The sequence below is a fragment of the Mauremys mutica genome, chromosome 12 (assembly GCF_020497125.1).
Source record: "Mauremys mutica isolate MM-2020 ecotype Southern chromosome 12, ASM2049712v1, whole genome shotgun sequence".
In the NCBI taxonomy this organism is placed as follows: domain Eukaryota; kingdom Metazoa; phylum Chordata; order Testudines; family Geoemydidae; genus Mauremys; species Mauremys mutica.
Window position 1 is genome coordinate 24729073 of NC_059083.1, and position 17947 is coordinate 24747019.

The 17947-nt window shown below is 52.3% G+C and overlaps 1 protein-coding gene and 2 long non-coding RNA genes across 3 annotated transcripts; 1 reads left to right on the plus strand and 2 right to left on the minus strand.

Moving 5' to 3' along the window:
• Positions 1–6905: 6905 nt before the first annotated feature.
• Positions 6906–12876, minus strand: LOC123346636 (zinc finger protein RFP-like). Its single transcript, XM_044984113.1, has 4 exons — positions 12157–12876; positions 9208–9303; positions 8583–8629; positions 6906–6924 (listed from the first exon to the last, which is right to left on the minus strand). The coding sequence occupies exons 1-4, from the start codon at positions 12571–12573 to the stop codon at positions 6906–6908; spliced, it is 579 nt and encodes a 192-aa protein (XP_044840048.1). The 5' UTR covers positions 12574–12876.
• A 929-nt stretch (positions 12877–13805) lies between these two features.
• LOC123344956 lies at positions 13806–17135 on the minus strand. Its single transcript, XR_006572681.1, has 2 exons — positions 17015–17135; positions 13806–13939 (listed from the first exon to the last, which is right to left on the minus strand). It is a non-coding gene; the product is annotated as an uncharacterized LOC123344956 (long non-coding RNA).
• Positions 16873–17632, plus strand: LOC123344955. Its single transcript, XR_006572680.1, has 3 exons — positions 16873–16932; positions 17030–17124; positions 17447–17632. It is a non-coding gene; the product is annotated as an uncharacterized LOC123344955 (long non-coding RNA).
• The last annotated feature ends 315 nt before the right edge of the window (positions 17633–17947 follow it).

Here is a 17947-nt window from a genome sequence, read left to right on the forward strand (position 1 = left end):
TATCCATGAGAGGGGTGTGGCTTAGGACATCCCTTCCCCCCTTGTCAGCATCTCCCATTGGCTAACTTACATGGCTCCCCGCCTACTGAGGTGGCTTTTGTGAATTGCATTGTAAGGTGCCTGTGTAGCCCATGCATTGTCTAGGGAGTTTAGGCCCCTGACTCAGCTCTGAGGGTCACACTGTTGCTGTTCCTGAGATTTTCTCGCTGCCTAAAAATTACTGTGATGCTCAGCATTGCAGCACCCGAGTCCCTGCATGGATTGCACCCTGTGCAACCAGTCACCTCTCTGCAGAGCACAGCTGGGGAATTCCTGATTGACATGGGTGTGCACAGGACGGAGGCAGAGCACAGGCTGGTTAGTGACACATCACACAGTAAAACCCAAACTCTCTTCCTAGAGGCTCAATATTCCTTGCAGCTGGGACATTAAAGTGGAACAAAACAAGAAGAATTGTTTGTAATGTTTTATTTACAATAAGTTGCTGGAAAGTAGCAAAGTAAAAGGAGCAGAGAAGGAGCTTTAATAACTGCAGCACGGCAAGGAGATCCCCAGCTACTGAGAAACAGTTTTCTTAACTGCACTGAAAATAGCACCAATGGCCAGGGATTAATATAGGGAATTAATGAGTTACAGTCTCGCTTTCAGTAACATAATAAATTTATCCGTCCCGCTCACGTTCCCTTTCCTTTCATATTGTCCTTTTCTATTCATCATTGTTCTAGCCCTCATTTTACATCCCTGTTTATTTCCCTGTCTCTCTCCTCCCTGTCACAGATCATCCCCCTCGGCTGCTCTCTTTTTTCCCTGATCTTATCCCTTCCCCTCCTGCTGATCCCGGGCTGGGAGCTCCCAGTGAGATCTAAGGACACAGATCTGTTGGTGTCATCAGGCATCTGTATTAGGCCTGAATGAACCAAAGTTATTCTATGCTTGCCTAGAGGGCCCCATGTTAAACTCTAATCGACCTTACAGGCCAGTAACCGAGAATGGAATGTGTAGCAGCTAGTTATCAGTGCAACACTGATCCCAGGAGGCAATAGTGAGGCCTGCTTGCACCTGGCTAAGGGGGGGGGGGGGAGGGGGTAGGATAACAAATCAGAGGGAGTAAAACAAAATAACCGGTCAAGAAAAAGTCACTAACGAGATGAATTGTTTGCTGCCAAGAATGATTTAACCTGCTTAGTGTAATTGTTAGCCGTATAATGTATCCGCTATATGGGAAATAGGAGAGGGGGGTAGAGGGGGAGGAGTAGTGGGGGGTAATGAGAATGCTTCGCTGAAATCATGTATAAAGAGAGAAAGCTGCTTGTATCTGTGTGCATGATTCGAGACACCTCTGTCTCCTTGCACAAGCTTTGAGATCTCAAATAAACTTTGTCTGCTTCTCCACCTTGGTGTGTTTATTGGAGCGAAGCACACCGGGCAATGAACCACTGTTGCTGTCCTCGAGCATTCTGTGCTGGCAACAGTTTTGGCATCCCTGGGTGGGCTCGAGGCTAAAATCTAGCCTTGCCCGGACCCCTCCTGGAGGTCGACGGATTGCGGCGACGACCGACGCCCAGCACGCACCGGTGACTTCATCAGGGGCCTCTGCGGAGACATGGTGTGGTCGACCCCGGAGGGCACTATGGTGCAACGCGCTCGAGTAGTGGAGAAGCAGCTGCGGGCGACGGTGGGGAACCGGGTCTCGTGGATAAGGTAGGAACAGTCCAGTGCTGTTAACCTTTTGTTTGCCTGTTAAGAACTGGGGTACGCCCAGTGTCTTCCCATAGGTATGGGGCAGGGACAGAGTACAGGCAGGGTACGGTGTACACCCTTAGAATGCACTGTTGCTGTCCTCGAGCATTCTGTGCTAGCAACAGATCTATACAAAACGCTCCTGGCTGCTGCTGCTTCTCCCCAACAGCCCAAACCCTGATTGATTCATGCTGTGTCCCTGCCACCCCCACCTCCGCCTGTCCCCTGCCCGGCTGTTAGTGCTGCCCCCTGCCCAGCCCCCACCTCTGCCCCTCAGGGCCCCTCCTGCAGCCCCAGGGGTTCTTCCCCCTCCTGCCCCCATCCCTGAGGCTGCAGAGAGGGCGGGGGAGGTGCTTCCAGGGGCCATAGAGATGAGGTGCTGGAGGCTGGGTAGATGGGAGTCCTCCAAGGTCATAGAGACTGGGCTGTGTGTGGCTAGAGAGGCTGATTTCCAGTTCCTGCCTCTGCTGCAGGTCTCAGGGACACAGGCTGAGCGGGGATCCTGGCCCCACAAAGAACCAGGGTCGGATTCTCTCCCCAGGGACGGAGCCCAGCGGGAAAGTGAGGATCGGGGCCTCATCACCAGCATCGATAAATGTCACCTGCCCCCGGTCACAGTCCAGACAAACCCGGATCCTGCTGGGGGCCCGGCTCAGGGGCAGGAGGATCGCAGGGGAGGTGAGAGCCCGGAACTGACCCCCCCACTCCACAGCCCAGATCCCCCCGTCAGGGCTACGGCTGAAACCTCCCTTCCTCACCACAGACCATCTGGCCACCCCCACAGCCCAGCTTCCCCCACCCCCCACCTCCACCTCCCAGCAATGTCTCCCCGAGGTGAATCCCTCACAGCCCAGCACACAGGGCCAAGAGTTAAATCTCTCAGGGTTGTTGGGCAGTTGCTGTCGTGTGTCTCCGCATCTCACACTTTTCCGATCCACAGACAGGACGAGGTTGGGATGAGCCGTGTCTGGATCCAGAGTCACATTCACTGGGGAGAGAGAATCAGAGTGTTAGGGGCAGAGCTCAGCCCTGGGGGAGCTCCCTCCCCTAATGCAGCCTCCAATCCCAGGCCAGGGAACAGAGAGGAAGGTGCAGCAATGGGGAACAGCCACTTAAAACCAGAGAGTAGGAGGTGGCACTGGGTGTGGTAGCACCATCTCCAGCCTAGAGAGAAAGGAGGAGCTGCCAGTCTCACAGGAAGAGCATCTCCCCAATCCAGGAAGCAGGGAGCAGCTCCAATGGGAGAGCCCAGCCCTGCCCAGAGGAAAGGCAGGATGTTGGAGAAGAGCGATGGGAGACCCCCTGCACCGGGGTGAAGCAGAGGGATGTGGCAGGGAGCTCTGTTCGCGTGTGACTCAGTTAAGAGTGTTTCTGTTCATCAGAATGGGCATGAACTCAGCACTAAGGGTGGTGTCAGGACTTTTTTTGTGTCCCCGCCCCCTCCGTGGCCCTGACTGAGGCCCTGCCCCCTGGCCAGGCTGGGAGACTTGCCCGCTATGGAGAGCCCCTGACACTCCACCTGCCCTGGACATGGGTCCATGGGCCTTTGGCAGCAGTCCCCAGCCCATGTCCCCACTCCCCGGGGTGCACCACCCTGGGCAGGTGTAGGATCCAGGGCTTCCCAGAGCAGTCCCTGGATGGCAGCCTGGTTCTGGCTTCTGCCCTGCCCAGGGCCTCAGGGAAAGAGGAGCAGGGGTGGGGCCATTGAGAGTGGCCAGCACCAGGGAGCGGTTGGTGCTGCGGGCAGGGGCTGCACTACACAGAGTGGATCTGATCAGCTGCCCTGCCCTAAGCACAGACACTGCCTGCCATGCTCCACCCCTGCCAAGGCTTGCAGTGTGTGTGGGGGGCAACGTGGCCCTCTTCCCCCAAACTATGGCCATGCTGAAAAGTGTCCTGGTCATCCCACCTTTAAAAGTGTGTGTGTGTTGGGGGGGGGAGACATGGGCCCCTGGATCTCCTTACCGTTTAATGTGTTATTTTTAGGGCTGTGTGTGTCATGGTCGCTGTCAGTTTGGTTGGTAACTTTAGCTACAATCTCATGAAGACATTTTCTCTGGAATTTTCTCACAATTTAAAGGCAATCTTCACCCGCAAACTCACCCTGTCTGTGTGGTCCAAATAATTCTCCCCTTTTCCTCTCCAGTTCAGACGGCAGAGTGTCTTGGGGGAGAAAGGAGAAGAGAGATGAGATTTCAGACTTTCATATTCATAAGAGCATCCCCACTCTGAAACTGTTTTATAATTATGACTGAAAAACAGACAGAGAGGCCCAGAGACACACTCAGGTATTTAATATAAAAAGGTCTGAAATCTATTTCCCCTCTCAATCAGGCATCTCTCAGCAATGGAGCCAGCAGCCTTACAGCCTCACAACTATCCCAGGACACACAATCTGTAAGAGATTTACTTTTCCCTCCTCATCCCCTCCCTCCCTTCAGAATCCAGTTGGTTTGTCTCATTCACTTGCTGCCTTTTGTCATAACCTAGACCCAGATCATACAAAGACTTTGGCATAAAAGTAACGTTACCCACTTGGGTCCCTTTGACACTAACGGGATGTTCAGAGTTTGTGAAATCCTGGCTCTAATTGTGAGCTGTTGGGTCTGTTTACTCAGCGCCTCTACAGAGAGCAGCACGACGGGACCTCGTCCTCCATAGGCAGAAATGGAAATAATAGTAAAATTATTTTATCAAGGTGGAAATTGAGGTGGGGGAGGGATGGCTCAAAGGGTCCGATTCCCCCCTGTACCGGGAAAAGGAGAGGGGAGGGGCCTTTTGTGACTCTGCTGTTCAGTGGCTGCAGGGGCCGGTGCAGACCTTGGCACAGGCTGAGGAAGTTCTGAAGCCAGCCAGAGCTACATCCCTATGACAATGGCCCCCGTGTGTCTTGCCCAGCGTTCAGAGTGTCAGAGGCCCAGCTTTACACTGCCCACCTCCCTCTGTCCCTCATCCACCCCCCTCCATCTTCCACATGCCCTCACCACCCCCACCCCATTCCCAGCCCTCTCAGGAACACGCCTTGTGCCTGTAGCTGCTGTGGAGGAGGCAACAGAGGCTCCTGTGCTGAAGGGATCCCTGACCATAGGGGAGGGGCGTTCTCCTTCCCTACAGCCCATTTGGCAGAAACTAGCTGCAAATGGGACCAGAGCTCAGTGATGTGCTGGATCCGCCTCTGAGAAATGTGCCCCATGGCTGGTGATGGGGCAGTAGACAGGGAGGGCTCTGAGCTATAGAGAGTTCTTTGCCACGTGTCTGGCTGTTGGGTCTTGCCAAAATGCTCGGTATCCAACTGACCACCATATCTGGGGTGGGGAAGGAATTTCCCCCCAAGTCAGATTAACAGAGAGCCTGGGGATTTTTTTCCTTCCTTCCTCTGCAGCCGGGGCACGGGTCAGTTGCAGTTTTAACCTAGAGTCAATGGTGGATTCTCTGTAATTTGTGTAGTGGGGCAGTTACCCCACTCCTGGTATAAAAGGAGGTAAAGGGTGAAAAGCAGCTGAGGTCGGCTGACTGGAGAGGCAGCCACAGCTGGGGCCACACCCAATTAGGTCACAGCTGGCCCAGATCAAAGGGCTGGGAGCTAGGCAGGCAAGAGTCTCACTGCAGGGCTGCCTGGGAGCAGAGCACAAGGTACCTTACACAGAGCAGGGCTGGGGTGGGGCAGGCAGAGCTGGGGAGCTCTGGCCTGGCAAGTCCCCAGGCTGAGGCCTTGTTAAGGGCCAGGGATGGTACTAGGGCTAGGAAGGCAGTAGGTCCAATCCCTTTGTTAATGATGAGTGGACATTGTGGACTGCAGGCTGCCCCAGAGAAAGGGGGCTAGTTGACTGGCTGAGGCAAGGTGGGTATAGAGGGTTGGGATTCCTGTGGGAGAGGAGACCCAGAGTGTGGGGGTACTGCTGTGGGCAGAACCCCAAGGTAAGGGGCACTGGGGTCCAGGAGGGACATGGAGGGGCCTCAGGCGGGAGAGACACTGGCCAGCAGTAGGCGCTCTGGAGCAGGAAAGCTAATTCCCTGACTGACCAGCAGGAGGCGCCGCACTGCTGAGTGCTCAACCAGTTACACTTGAAGATTTAAAATCATGATTTAAGGACTTCAGTAACTTGGCCAGAGGTTAGGGGTCAATTGCAGGAGTGGGTGGGTGAGATTCTGTGGCCTGCAGTGTGCAGTTGGTCAGACTGGATGCTCATGATGGTCCCTTCTGGCCTTAAAGTCTTTGAGTCATTTCTTAATTTAACAGCATCATCTAAGTGTGAACCAATTGGTCAGCACCATTCTCTTCTCAGAGGCTTATCCCAATTTCCATTCCTAGATCCCTTCTAAGTACCTTTGAACTTCCCCAGAATCTCCATTAGCACAATCGTTTTCTTGGAGAAACCACTGACTCGCTCTTGCAGTTCAGGAGAAATCTCCTCTGGCTGCTGGAACTTCCCCTTTTCACACCTGGAGGGAAACAATTTCACGTGATTATATTTTACTGTGTGACTCATTATAAGTTCTGGCTAGTGAGTCGCTGCTCTCATGGGCCTGGAGTTAGAATTCCTCGACTTCTCCCAGCCTCAGAGCGGATGCAACACAGCCCAGGGCCAAGCAACCTTCTATTCAAAGGTCATTAATATTCTTCAACTCTGGTCTGGAGAGATCAGCTCTGGGGACAAAAGGGGAATTGAGTCTCCATGGCCAATTCACTCCTTGGCCTCCATGCTCTGAGGGACAGGAGGTTCCCAGGTGAAGTGCTGTAGAAATCTGCCCTCTAGCAACAAGACTGAGACACCAACTGCCCCCTCCCCAACTCATTCCACAGAGGTCTCCAAACAGCCCTGAGGTGGGGAAAGACTCTTGATCGCTGCTGCCCTGGGCTGAATAGTGACCAGGACCCAGCAGTGACAGGCCCATAGTCCATCCCCACAATCCTGAGGCAGCCGGTCCCCCAGGGATGTGACATCTCTACAAAATACTTGAGGTCAGTCCTTCCCACTGACTGGAGAATTCCAGAGTCTTCTGTACAAGAGTGAGCACCCCAGGATGGAGTTGATCAGAGAGATTTGTATCCAACACATGATCTCCCCACACGTTTTGCTGTAGAGCCCCGGGGAGATGCGGTGCTACCCTCATCATCAAGCTCTTTCCCAGCATTGTGGAGTGCGACGGAGCCACATACTTGCTCAAGGTGGTTCTGACGTCCTAGAGGAAAGAGAGACAAAAGAATTTCAGTCCTCTCTGACACACACACACAGGGGATCCCAGGGAAGGGATTTAGGAAGTATGGGGGAAGAGACCCTGCCCTGGCCCCAGGGCCTTTGATTCTCTGAGCTAATGGGTCTTTTCCATCTTTCATATCCCTGTGACTCTGCTAAGAATAATACTCACTCAGATGTCAGCAATGCACATGCCGAGTTACACTGAGATCTCCGACTGCTGGATTCCAGTGCTTATGATTCAGCAGCCCGCTCCTCCCTCTGTGGGGGTCTGGCATGTTTCTAATGATGAATGCTGGTTTCCAATTGTCCCTGGGGGCGCTGAACCCCATGCCCCACCTCCACTCCAAACCTTTCCCCAATGCCACACCCCAGCCCAACTCTTCCCACTCCCACTCAGCCTCCACCCTGTCTCTTCCTCGCCTCCTCTTGTGAGCTGCCATAAATATTAAGGAAAGAGTAACATAAAATATCTCCTTGCAGCTGTACTGAATCGCTTTACCTTTAAGGGGTTAAGAAGCTCAGATAACCTGGTTGGCTCCTAACCAGAAGGACCGATAAGGAAAGAAGATACTTTCAAATCTGGTGGGTTGGGGGAGGTTTTGTTTGGGCTCTGTTTGTTTGTTTCCTCTCCTGATAGAGAGATAGACCAAGCAGGGACACATCTCCTGAAAACCTACCTGAAATGTTCCATCTAAGATTACAAAAATTCTAACTAAGGCAAGGAAATGCGTTAGGTTTTTTTTTTTTGTTTTAGCTTGTGAATTTTCCCTATGCTAAGAGGTAGTTTTATTCCTGTTTTTGTAACTGTGAAACTGAGTCCAGAGGGGAGTCCTCTGTGTTTTAAGTCTTTTTATTACCCTGTAAAGTTACCTTCTATCAATGATTTTGCAGGTGTGATTCTTGTACTTTTTTCTTTATAATAAAGTTCTTCTTTTAAGGACCTGATTGATTTTAGTGTCCTAAAGATAAGGATCTGGTCTGTACTTACATTAAAGGCAATTGGTTGGTATATTATTCTCAAGCCTCCCCAGGAAAGGGGGTGAAGGCACTTGGGGGGACATTTTGGTGGAATAGGGTTCCAAGTGACCCATCTCTGAATTTTTGTTTAAAATCAGTTGTTCGTCGTGACAGCAATACCGTCCAAGGACAAGGAAAGTAATTTGTGCGTTGGGGAAGTTTTTAAACTAAGCTGATGGAATATAAGATTAGGGGGTCTTTCATGTGGGTACCCACATCTGTCCCCCAGCGTTCAAAGTGGGGAGGGAATCCTAACATGAGCACACTCCCTCCCCGCTCCTCCCCGTCCCTCCCAGCATCTCCTGCACACAGTGGAACAGCTGACTGCAGCAGGCAGATGGTGCTGGAAGAAGGGGGAGGAGTTGATCAGCAGGGCTGATGGTGGGTAGCACTGAGCGGGAGAGCTGGCTGTCCTGGAGCACCCACCTATGTTTCTCAATCAGTCTCACCTGTAGGAATTCACTCGCTGGCTTCTGACACTTCCCCTCCATCTCACTGATCAGCTCACTCAGACGGGAAATCTGCTCAGAGAGTTTACTGACATTTTCATTCTGGATCCTCACAATCTCCTCATCCAGCTTCTCCAGCTGGGCCAGCAGGAGTTGCTCTTGTTCCTCCAGGAACTGCTGCAATTCAGATACAATCTTCTGCCTCTCGATTTGTGTTTGTTTCTGTATGAAAATAGGGCAAGGGCTGGTCAGGGACATGGATGGAGCCCAGGGTCCTTTCATGGAGAGCTGAGTGTGCAGGAGGGTGATTTTCTGTGAAAATCCTACCATTTCTGACATTTGACTCTACCCTTTGGGTACTAGGCAGGGGATTCTCTCACACCTTCCCCTTTGGCCCCGGTACCCCCGAAAGGGAAGTTTCTCTGTCAGTCATGGTCAGCATCTTCTGTTATTTATGGTCTGTGGAAATTCAGACCCAAAGCAGCAGGAGGCAGGACTCAGCACTACACTAACAGAGACGTCAGGGGAGTTAAAAGAAACAAACGTTTTAAAAATGTACAAAATGTCTAGACCCAGTGGACAACACTTCATAGGGACATTCAGTTCACCTGGGGGGATTTCTGGGTAAGCCACAAAGGCTACTCATCAATTGAAAGGGAAGCTTAGGGCTTGTCTACATATGAATCAAACCCAACAATCCATGGTCATGGAGAAACACACACATAAGCCCATGTTCACCGAGGCCAAACAGGAGTCTTCACACTGCCAGTCCCTGCTGGTTCATAACAACAGGCACCTACCAGATACTCCCGGCTATTCCCCTCTCCAGTCGCTTTCAATCCCAGCAGCTTTTCTCTCTCTTCCCTCAGAGTCTTCAAATGGGCCTGGATTCTTTCCTGAAGAAACAGAAATGATTTGGGTGGTTTCATCTGGATAGTTGAGAGGTGCTTGGAAGTGGGTGTTTTTCCACCCAAAACCCAAGATGACTGTGGTTCTAATCGCTTTGTGACATCAGGGCCACCAAGGAGATCAAACCTCATTAATAGAGATTGGGAGCGTGTCACATTCAGGCTCATTACTAATTCCGGTTCAGTGTTTTTAGTAATTAGAGATTTCAATTATAACCAAGCTTTACTGGTACTTGTGAACTGATTAGTGGTACAGAGCATAACAGGGCACTGGAGTTACATGGGGGTGAATCAATAAACCTGTTTTGTAGAAGGTTTAAAGAACCAAGTGATACAAATCCTCGAAGCCACCTGGGTTTCACCCTTGAAGCCCTGGGGACTGCACTGGTTGGGCAGAGCTGGTTTAAGCACCAGGGCAAACCCCATGAGACGTCGGGAGGCCATTAGTCTGGTTTGAAGCTCCACAATCCCAGTTTTGTGGAGCACTGTCCCTGTCCGGTAGGGACTCAGCACTGAATGTGGCTTTGTCTGGTGCAAAAGGCAGAGGAGGAGACGGAGGATGCAGGAGGACACCCGTGAGGGTGGGGGCAGGGCTGAGGTGGCACCTTCATACAGAATGATGCACACGGGTGGCACGCTGGAAAAAGCGGTGGTGGGGCCCACACAGGGTGACTGATACTAGTGAGGATGGGCCCATGAAGGCAGGTGTGGGCATGTCCGATGTTCTGGGGATGCCTCAGTGACCACCCTAATTAGACATGATGCAGATTTGTATAAAGAATGGCTTTGGGTTTGCCCTACGACTGTCCTAAAGCCTTTCCGTGGTGATGCCACTTGGGCAGATGTCCCACTGTCCCATTCCCTGGTAAAGATCCCGGAAGCAGTGCATTCTGGGAGATTTCAAAAGGCTGCCTGGTGGGACTCATGCAGGGGTTTCAAACTCAAATGACCACGAGGGCCACATGAGGACTAGTACATTGGCCTGAGAGCCGCATTACTGACACCTCCCCACACCGCCCTCAGCCCCGCCCTCACTCCGCCCCTTCCCTGCCCCCATTCCAACCCCTTCCCCAAAATCCCCACCCCAACTCCGCCCCCTCCCTGCCCCCAGGGGGTGCAGGAGGGGTGTGGGGTGAGGCAGGGGCTCAGGGCAGCGAGTTGGGGTGTGGGGTGCAGGAGGGATGAGGGGTGCAGCAGGGGGTCAGGGCAGGGAGTTAGGGTGCAGGAGGGGTGTGGCAGGGGGCTCAGGGCAATGGGTTGGGGTGTGAGGTGCAGCAGGGGGTTCAGGGCAGGAGGTCGGGTGCAGAGTGCGGCAGGCAGCTCAGGGCAGGGAGTTGGGGTGCAGGAGGGGTGCAGCAAGGGGCTCAGGGCAGGGGGCTAGGGTGCAGGGTACAGCAGGGGTCGGGGTGCGGCAGGAGGTTCAGGGCAGGGAGTTGGGGTGCAGGAGGGGTGTGGCAGGGGGTCAGGGTGCAGGAGGGATGCGGCAGGGGGCTCAGGGCAATGGGTTGGGGTGTGGGGTACAGCAGGGGGTCAGGGCAGGGAGTTGGGGTGCAGGAGGGGTGTGGCAGGGGGTCGGGGTGCAGGGTGCAGCAGGGGGCTCAGGGCAGGAGGTTCGACTGCAGGAGCAGTTCGGGGGGCGGGCTCTGTCCCAGTGTGCACCGGGGGAAGGGCAGGCTCTGCCTGCCCTGCCCCTGCGCCACTCCGGGAAGCCGCTGGAACGTGCGGGAGCAGGGGCACGGGGCGTGTGTGTTGCTGTTGCTTCAGGCACTGCCCCCAACATCTCCCATTGGTTGGGAACGGGGAACCGCAGCCAATGGGATCTGCTGGGGGTGGTGCCTGAAGCAATAGCAACACACACACCCCTGCGCCTCTGCTCCCCCAGGTTCCGTCCGCTTCCTGGAGCGACGCCGGGGCAGAGCCGGCCGACAGGAAGGGAACCTGCCCTGCCCCTGGTGCATGTGAGGCTGGAGCCGCTCTAGATAAACACTTGGGGGAGGCCGGGAGGAGGTCGCGGGCCACAGAAAATAACCTCGCGGGCGCGTGTTTGAGACCATGGACTAATGGAACCACTTTGGCTGGTCCTTGCCCACGTACACAACAGAACAGGTCAGACTGACACTGGTCAGCTCCAGCCTGGGGTTGGTTTTGCTACAATCCAGTGAAATCCCAGTGGTACTTGGCATGGACCTGCACTGTCTGGAGCCCTTTTGTGTGCGGACTGAAGGTGCTCGGGGTCCCACACACTCTTTAGCCCAGTGATCTCCTCTAGTGCAGGCCGGCAGCATCTGAGTTTAATCCCTCGTGGAGCGACACAGGAGTTCAGAATCCCAGTGAGAAACCTCCTCTCCCTGGTGGGCCTAGGACCTTTATCAAGGCATCTCTGCCGGGTGACTGTGTGCAACTTTGCTGCCCCGCTTTGTGCCTCAGTTTCCCATCCCACCTTTTGTCTAGCTAGACCAGTGATCACCTACCAGTCAATTGCAATTGACTAGTAGATCCTGGAGATTCTCCCAGTCGATCACAATCTCCGGCAGCGCAGGCAGGCTCCCTGCCTGCCCCAGCTGTGCGGCACTCCCAGAGGGGGCCAGCATGTCCCCACAGCCTGGGGTGAGGGCAGCGGTGCTTCTGGGTGTGGGGGGGTAGATCCTGTTTTCAAGATTTGATATTTTGCCTCTGTTGCTATAACAAAATTAATGGTCAGGCAGTGTGGCATCTCCCCACACAATGAAGACTTTACAGAGCTGAATGATGAGTCACACCCGTGACAGGGAACTCTCAGTGAAATTAGCCTGTCATTAAACCCCCAAAGTTAACCCATTAAATTTCACAGCAGTTCCCTACCTTGTACTCCTGGGCAGCCTCCTGGATGGGGACCACCGGGTGAGCGCGGTGAGCCCAGGACTCTCTGCAGATCACACAGATGGGGGTTTGATCCTCTTCACAGAACAGTTTCAGAGCCTCCTGGTGCCTCTCACACACCCCCTCCCCTCCTGCTCCTTTTGCTGCCTGTAAGCTCAACTGCTTGGCGATTTCTAGGATATTTGCCAGCTGCCTGTTGGGCCTGAGGTTTCCCTGTTGCACAGTTTCTCTGCACTGAGGGCAGGAGGCGGCTGTATCGGATCCCTCCCAGCACTGGCTGATGCAGGCTTGGCAGAAATTGTGCCCACACTCCAGACTGACAGGTTCTGTGAAATACTCCAGACAGACGGGACATGTCGCTTCCTCCTGGAGCCTTTCCACGGGGTTCTCTGCAGCCATGGCTTCCTCTGGGCAGTTTGTAACAGGCTTTGTTTCAAATTCCAGAATTCACACTATGCCCCGCCTGCAGCAGCAAGGGGGTGTTTCCTTGCCTGAAAATGACTCATGCTGTTTGCAGAGCAGGAAGGACCCAAACAATTTCACCCCTGGAGGCTTTAGTGTAAAAATGTACAATTACACCAGTGCCAGGTAACTTTCAGTGAAATCAGCCTGTAATTAAAACCCCAAAGGGCTTTCGGCCTGCAATCAGCCCCTGAGCTGGTGGGGAGGGTCACTGGGGCATCCCCCTGTGAGCAGGGGCGGCTCTACCTTTTTGGCCGCCCCAAGCAGTCATGCGCGGGAGGCGCCCCGGAGCCGCGGGAGCAGCGGACCTCCCGCGGGCATGACTGCGGAGGGTCCGCTGGTTGCGCGGCTCGGCTGGACCTCCCGTAGCTGCGGACGGTTCGCAGGTCCGGCGGCTCTGCTTGAGCTGCCGCAGGCACGCCTGCAGGAGGTCCAGCCGAGCCGCGGGACGAGCGCCCCCTCCGCAGTCATGCCTGCGGCAGGTCCGGTCGTCCCGGGGCTCCGGTGGACCTCCCGCAGGCATGACTGCGGCAGGTCCGCCGGCCCAGCCTGCCGCCCCCCCGGGAAAGGGCCGCCCCACGCGTGTGCTTGCCGCGCTGGGGTCTGGAGCCGGCCCTGCCTGTGAGGCTGAACCTGGAGGAGCAGGAGCTGGGTGTCTAAGGAGTGATATAATATCTCATTGAAAGGTGACACAGGGCCAGAAAGAGTTAATTAACTCACAGACTGACCTGACCCATGGCCGAACTTTAAAGACTGGTTAGGAATAGATATGTAAATGAATAGAGCTTTGCAATGCAAAGTAATAATTATTAATAACAAAAAATATTATTTTGTCTTTCAAGTGCAAGCTGCGTGGCTTGGACCTGTCTCTGCTAATAACCATACAATGCAGAGGAATAATTAATTTAAAAAGAAATATCCCTGAGTAATTTTTCCTCTGGTAAGTGGGGAATAAAGTAGAAATGTACCACACAAACAGATAGTAGCCGTGCCACTGAACGCGGGGCGTTTCTTCTATGTAGCAGTCTGTATTACGATAGAGAGTCTGCACTAAAATAAATTTTGAGAGATCATTTCATGACAAACCCTATATTTTGTTTATTAGAACATTTTTAATATAAACTTTTGGTGTTCAGTTCCTGGGGTTTAGTCCTGTATGCAACTTTTTAAAAAAGTTAATTGAAAACTCAAAACAAGAACAAAACCAAACCAAACCTCTCCTTTAATAGGCTCCAACTTCATACAAAAGTTTTCTATTCAGAAATGGGATAATGAAACTGACCAATATCCATATCTCACTCGCCTAAAAAATAAATAAATAAATAAATAAACAATAGTATTAGATGCTTCCCATTCTCAGATACTATTTCGCTGTATTATGAATACAAATATTAAGACTGAGAGATTATTTTTATCCACACCTCTTTTAACTATTGCTTATCAGCTGGGTGAAATGTATCCAAATTAGTCTTATCCCACGTATTTTAAAGTTAGAGTAACCTCCCCTTGCTGCTAAAAAAAAGAGGGAAAACTACAATTGTGTCAGCATATTTGTGGAAGTGGGGGAAAGTGAAATTTACCCAGGTCTGCAGTAAGTGTCTCAAAAACATTTACACAGATAAATATTAATGATGATTCACAGCTGCTTTCTCCATCAGTTTCCAGTTAAAATATTGTATTCTTTTCGGCCAGGGAAAATGCGGATTTATTTTAAAATGCTTTTGAAGTGAGTTGTGAATTTAACAGGGTGGGACATGAGGCCATGTTACAGTGTCTCCATTGCTGACAGGGAAGGCCTTCAATGCATTCACCCATATGGCCAGAGAGGACAATAGAAATTATGTGCTCCAGTGTCTTTCCAAGTATCAAAGTTTAGGCTGACTGGTCTATAATTCCCTGAGTCCCCTTTTTAAGAATGGTTCTACAAGACATCAAAATGCATGAGCTAAACCCTCCCAAAAATGATGAGATTGGCCCAATAAATCATTACATTAAAAAAAAATTTTAGGTCAGTCTCTTGATGTTTGATGGACTCCCCCCATCCCAGCCCATCTTCAGAGTGTGACAATTGTTAATTTTTTTGGAATTGGATAGGATTGCATTTGGGCAAGTTGCGAAACTTTTCTTCAAATTCGTCATTTTGAAATTCCAAGTAACATTCCACGAGATGCTGATCATCATGCCTTCCCTACTCGTCTGCTGACAAAATCTTTTTGTTATGGCGAGGGACCTCAAAAGCTGGAAGTGGCCCGGGCCTCTCTGGACCTCCTCGCCGTGCATCGCATGCACATACATAATTGGAAAAAAAATCACAATTGGGTCAAAAAAGAAGTGATTGACTTAAAATCAATATTTTAAAAAATACATTTTGAGTTTCTATTTTTTTGCCATTTGGTTTCTGACCCCTGAGTATGCACTCAGGTCAGAATCTTAAACTCTCCCGCCGAAGTGCCACCAAAGACCCAGTAGGGAACCAGTTGTTAAGATTTTTGGCAGCTCATCACTGCCCCCTGCTCCCCGCGCTCAGGTTCTGCGGCTCCTGGAAGTCTATAAAGGCTCCCTGGGATTTGCCCCTCAATGAACTGATGCGGGGAGGAGGGGGGGGGGGCGCAAGGTGGAAGTTTTGCAGCACCGCCAATGGGGGCGAGCACAACGGGCAGTGATGTTAAAAGCCCCGGAATTAAATAATTAAATAAAGCTCAAAGAATTAAATTTAAGCATAAGAGAGAAATAAAATTATGAAATTTTACTAGTCAAAAAACCCCACTAAAATAACAGCACTGCAATCCTTAACCAACTTCGAAAGAATAAAATGACAGAGAACATAGGTGCCTTGCTCATTTCAACAGGAAGTAACAACAATAATACAAGTGTGTGTTAGGGGGAGAGTGTGTGCCTATTCGAGGAGCGAGAGACAATGTGTGTGTGGGCAGCTGGAACATTAAAGTGGAACAAACAAGAATTGTTTGTAATGTTTTATTTACACTAAGTAACTAAAGGTGGTAAGTAAATGGAGCTGAGAAGGAGCCTTAATAACCACAGCATGACAAGGAGATCCCCAGCTACTGAGAACAGTTTTCTTAATGGCACTAAAATAGCACCAGTGGCCAGGGATTAATATAGGGAATTAATGAGTTACAGTCTCACTTTCAGTAACATGTAATAAATCTGTCCCACTCGCGTTCCCTTTCCTTCCACACTGTCCTTTTGTATTTTCTAACCCTCACTTCTGATCCCTGTTTATTGTCCTGTCTCTCTCCCACTCTCCTCCCCGCCCTGTCACAGATCATCCCCCGTGGCTGCTCCTTTCCTCCCCCCTCACTCCCCTGTAATTTTATCCCTTCCCCTCTTGCTGCCCCCGGGCTGGTTCCCCTGGCAGGGATATTTTCCTGTCACTCTTCTCATTCCTGTTTTCCACCATTTCTCCTGGACTCTCCCTTTATTCTTGTTTTATTTTCATTCACATTTTCCTTCTTGCTTCTTCTAATTCCCTCTGGTTAAACCCGCCCTGTCCCTGCCTCCCCCCGTGCTGCCAACCTCAGGAGTTGGGAAAAAAAATCATGAGACTGACCCAATAATGATTTTTTTAAGCTTGTATAACGGTTTTTCCATCAATTGCTCCCCTTACCCATCTCCTCCCACCGCCCGTTGTGTGTGTGACCATTACAGTGTGACCAGTTGTCCGAAGTGACTGTGGCTGGGAGACCCCAGTGAGATCTAATCCCACCGATCTGTACAAACCGCTCTCTGCTGCTGCTTCTCCCCAACCCCCCTGTGTCCCTGCCACCCCCACCTCCGCCTGGGCCGAGCCCGGCTGTTAGTTCTGCCCCCTGCCCAGCCCCCACCTCTGCCCCTCAGGGCCCCTACTGCAGCTTCCAGGGACCATAGAGATGAGGAGCCAGGGGCTGGGTAGTTGGGAGTCCTCCAAGGTTATAGAGACTGGGGTATGTGAGGCTAGAGAGGCTGATTTCTGGTCCTCCCCCCCCCCCCCGCCCTCGTGTGTCTCAGGGCCTTGACACCAGCATCGATAAATGTCACCTGCCCCCGGTCACAGTCCAGACAAACCCGGATTCTGCTGGGGGATGCTGGCCAGCCAACCCCTGCTGCACCCGCTGCCCGCAGCTAGCCCCCCATGCCCTGCCCACACCCAGCCCCGCACCCCCTGCCCTGCCTGCAGCCAGCCCGTCTCCAGCCAGCCCCGCACCCCGTGCCCGCAGCCAGCCCGTTGCACCCCCTGCCCTGCCTCCAGCCAGACCCTACCTCCAGTCAGCCCCTGCCCTGCCTCCAGCCAGCAATGTACGTAATATATAATTTTATTATTATTTATATAGTTATGGAAAGTTAATTATACATGGAAGAAATGAAAAGTTTTTTTTACCTTTTTTTTTTTTAGTCACCCCTGCCGGGGCCCCTCCGAAAATGTTGGAATTAGGCCGGGCCCTTCCTAAAGCCGGCCCTGACTGTAACTGCCAGGCGAACAGGGCAAAGGTAGGTAAATCAACGCTGCAGCTACTGCTATTCCGTTCCCCCCCAACCACAACCCCTCCCCCCCCCGCCGCCACCAACAACCCCCCTGCAGGGAGCCAGGCGCAGCCACGTGGGGATGTTGGGTGGAAGAGGGGGCCGGGGCGCAGTTGGTAGTTCCCCCCACAACGAGCGAGCCAGGCGCCCGCAGCAGCCACGTGTCGCTGCAGGAGGAACGGGGCCAGCAGTTTTTGCAAACGGCCAGTAGGTGGAGGCAGAAGCCTCCAAAAGGCCTCACGTACACAGTACCTTGAACTTTGAAACTAATCTTTTCTTTTGCTGCCAGATGCAGAAAGAGATCCAGCTTTAAGCCAGTTTTTCCTTACCAGATAACGGTGTTACGGGGCTTAGTAACCACCAATGAAGTGTTAACACGGCATGGTCTTTGTCTGAAAGTGTATAAAAAGCTTGTGAAACTTGTGTGCAGTAGAGTTTTCTGTATCTGCTACAGAGCTCTCCTTTCTTCTGCAAAATAAAGCATTTTTTCCTTATCCCTGTCAGGCTGTTATTGGCTCTCAGCTAGGCAGACCCGATATTTCGGTAACACCACCCCACACACCATAGGTGCTGAGTTTTGGTTTTCCCGGTGGTTCCCCATCCCGGCTCTGCCCCCTTCCAAGGCCAAGCCCCCACTTCACCTCTTCCTGCCCCTGCTCTTCCCCCCTCCCCCTAGGTCCCTGCCCCCCCAAGTGCCTCCCGCCTACTGCTCACTCCTTTATGCCCCCTCCTGCCTCGAGGGTGAGATGTGTGTGCCGGGGGGGGGGCTCAGCATCCCCCCAACTCTGAC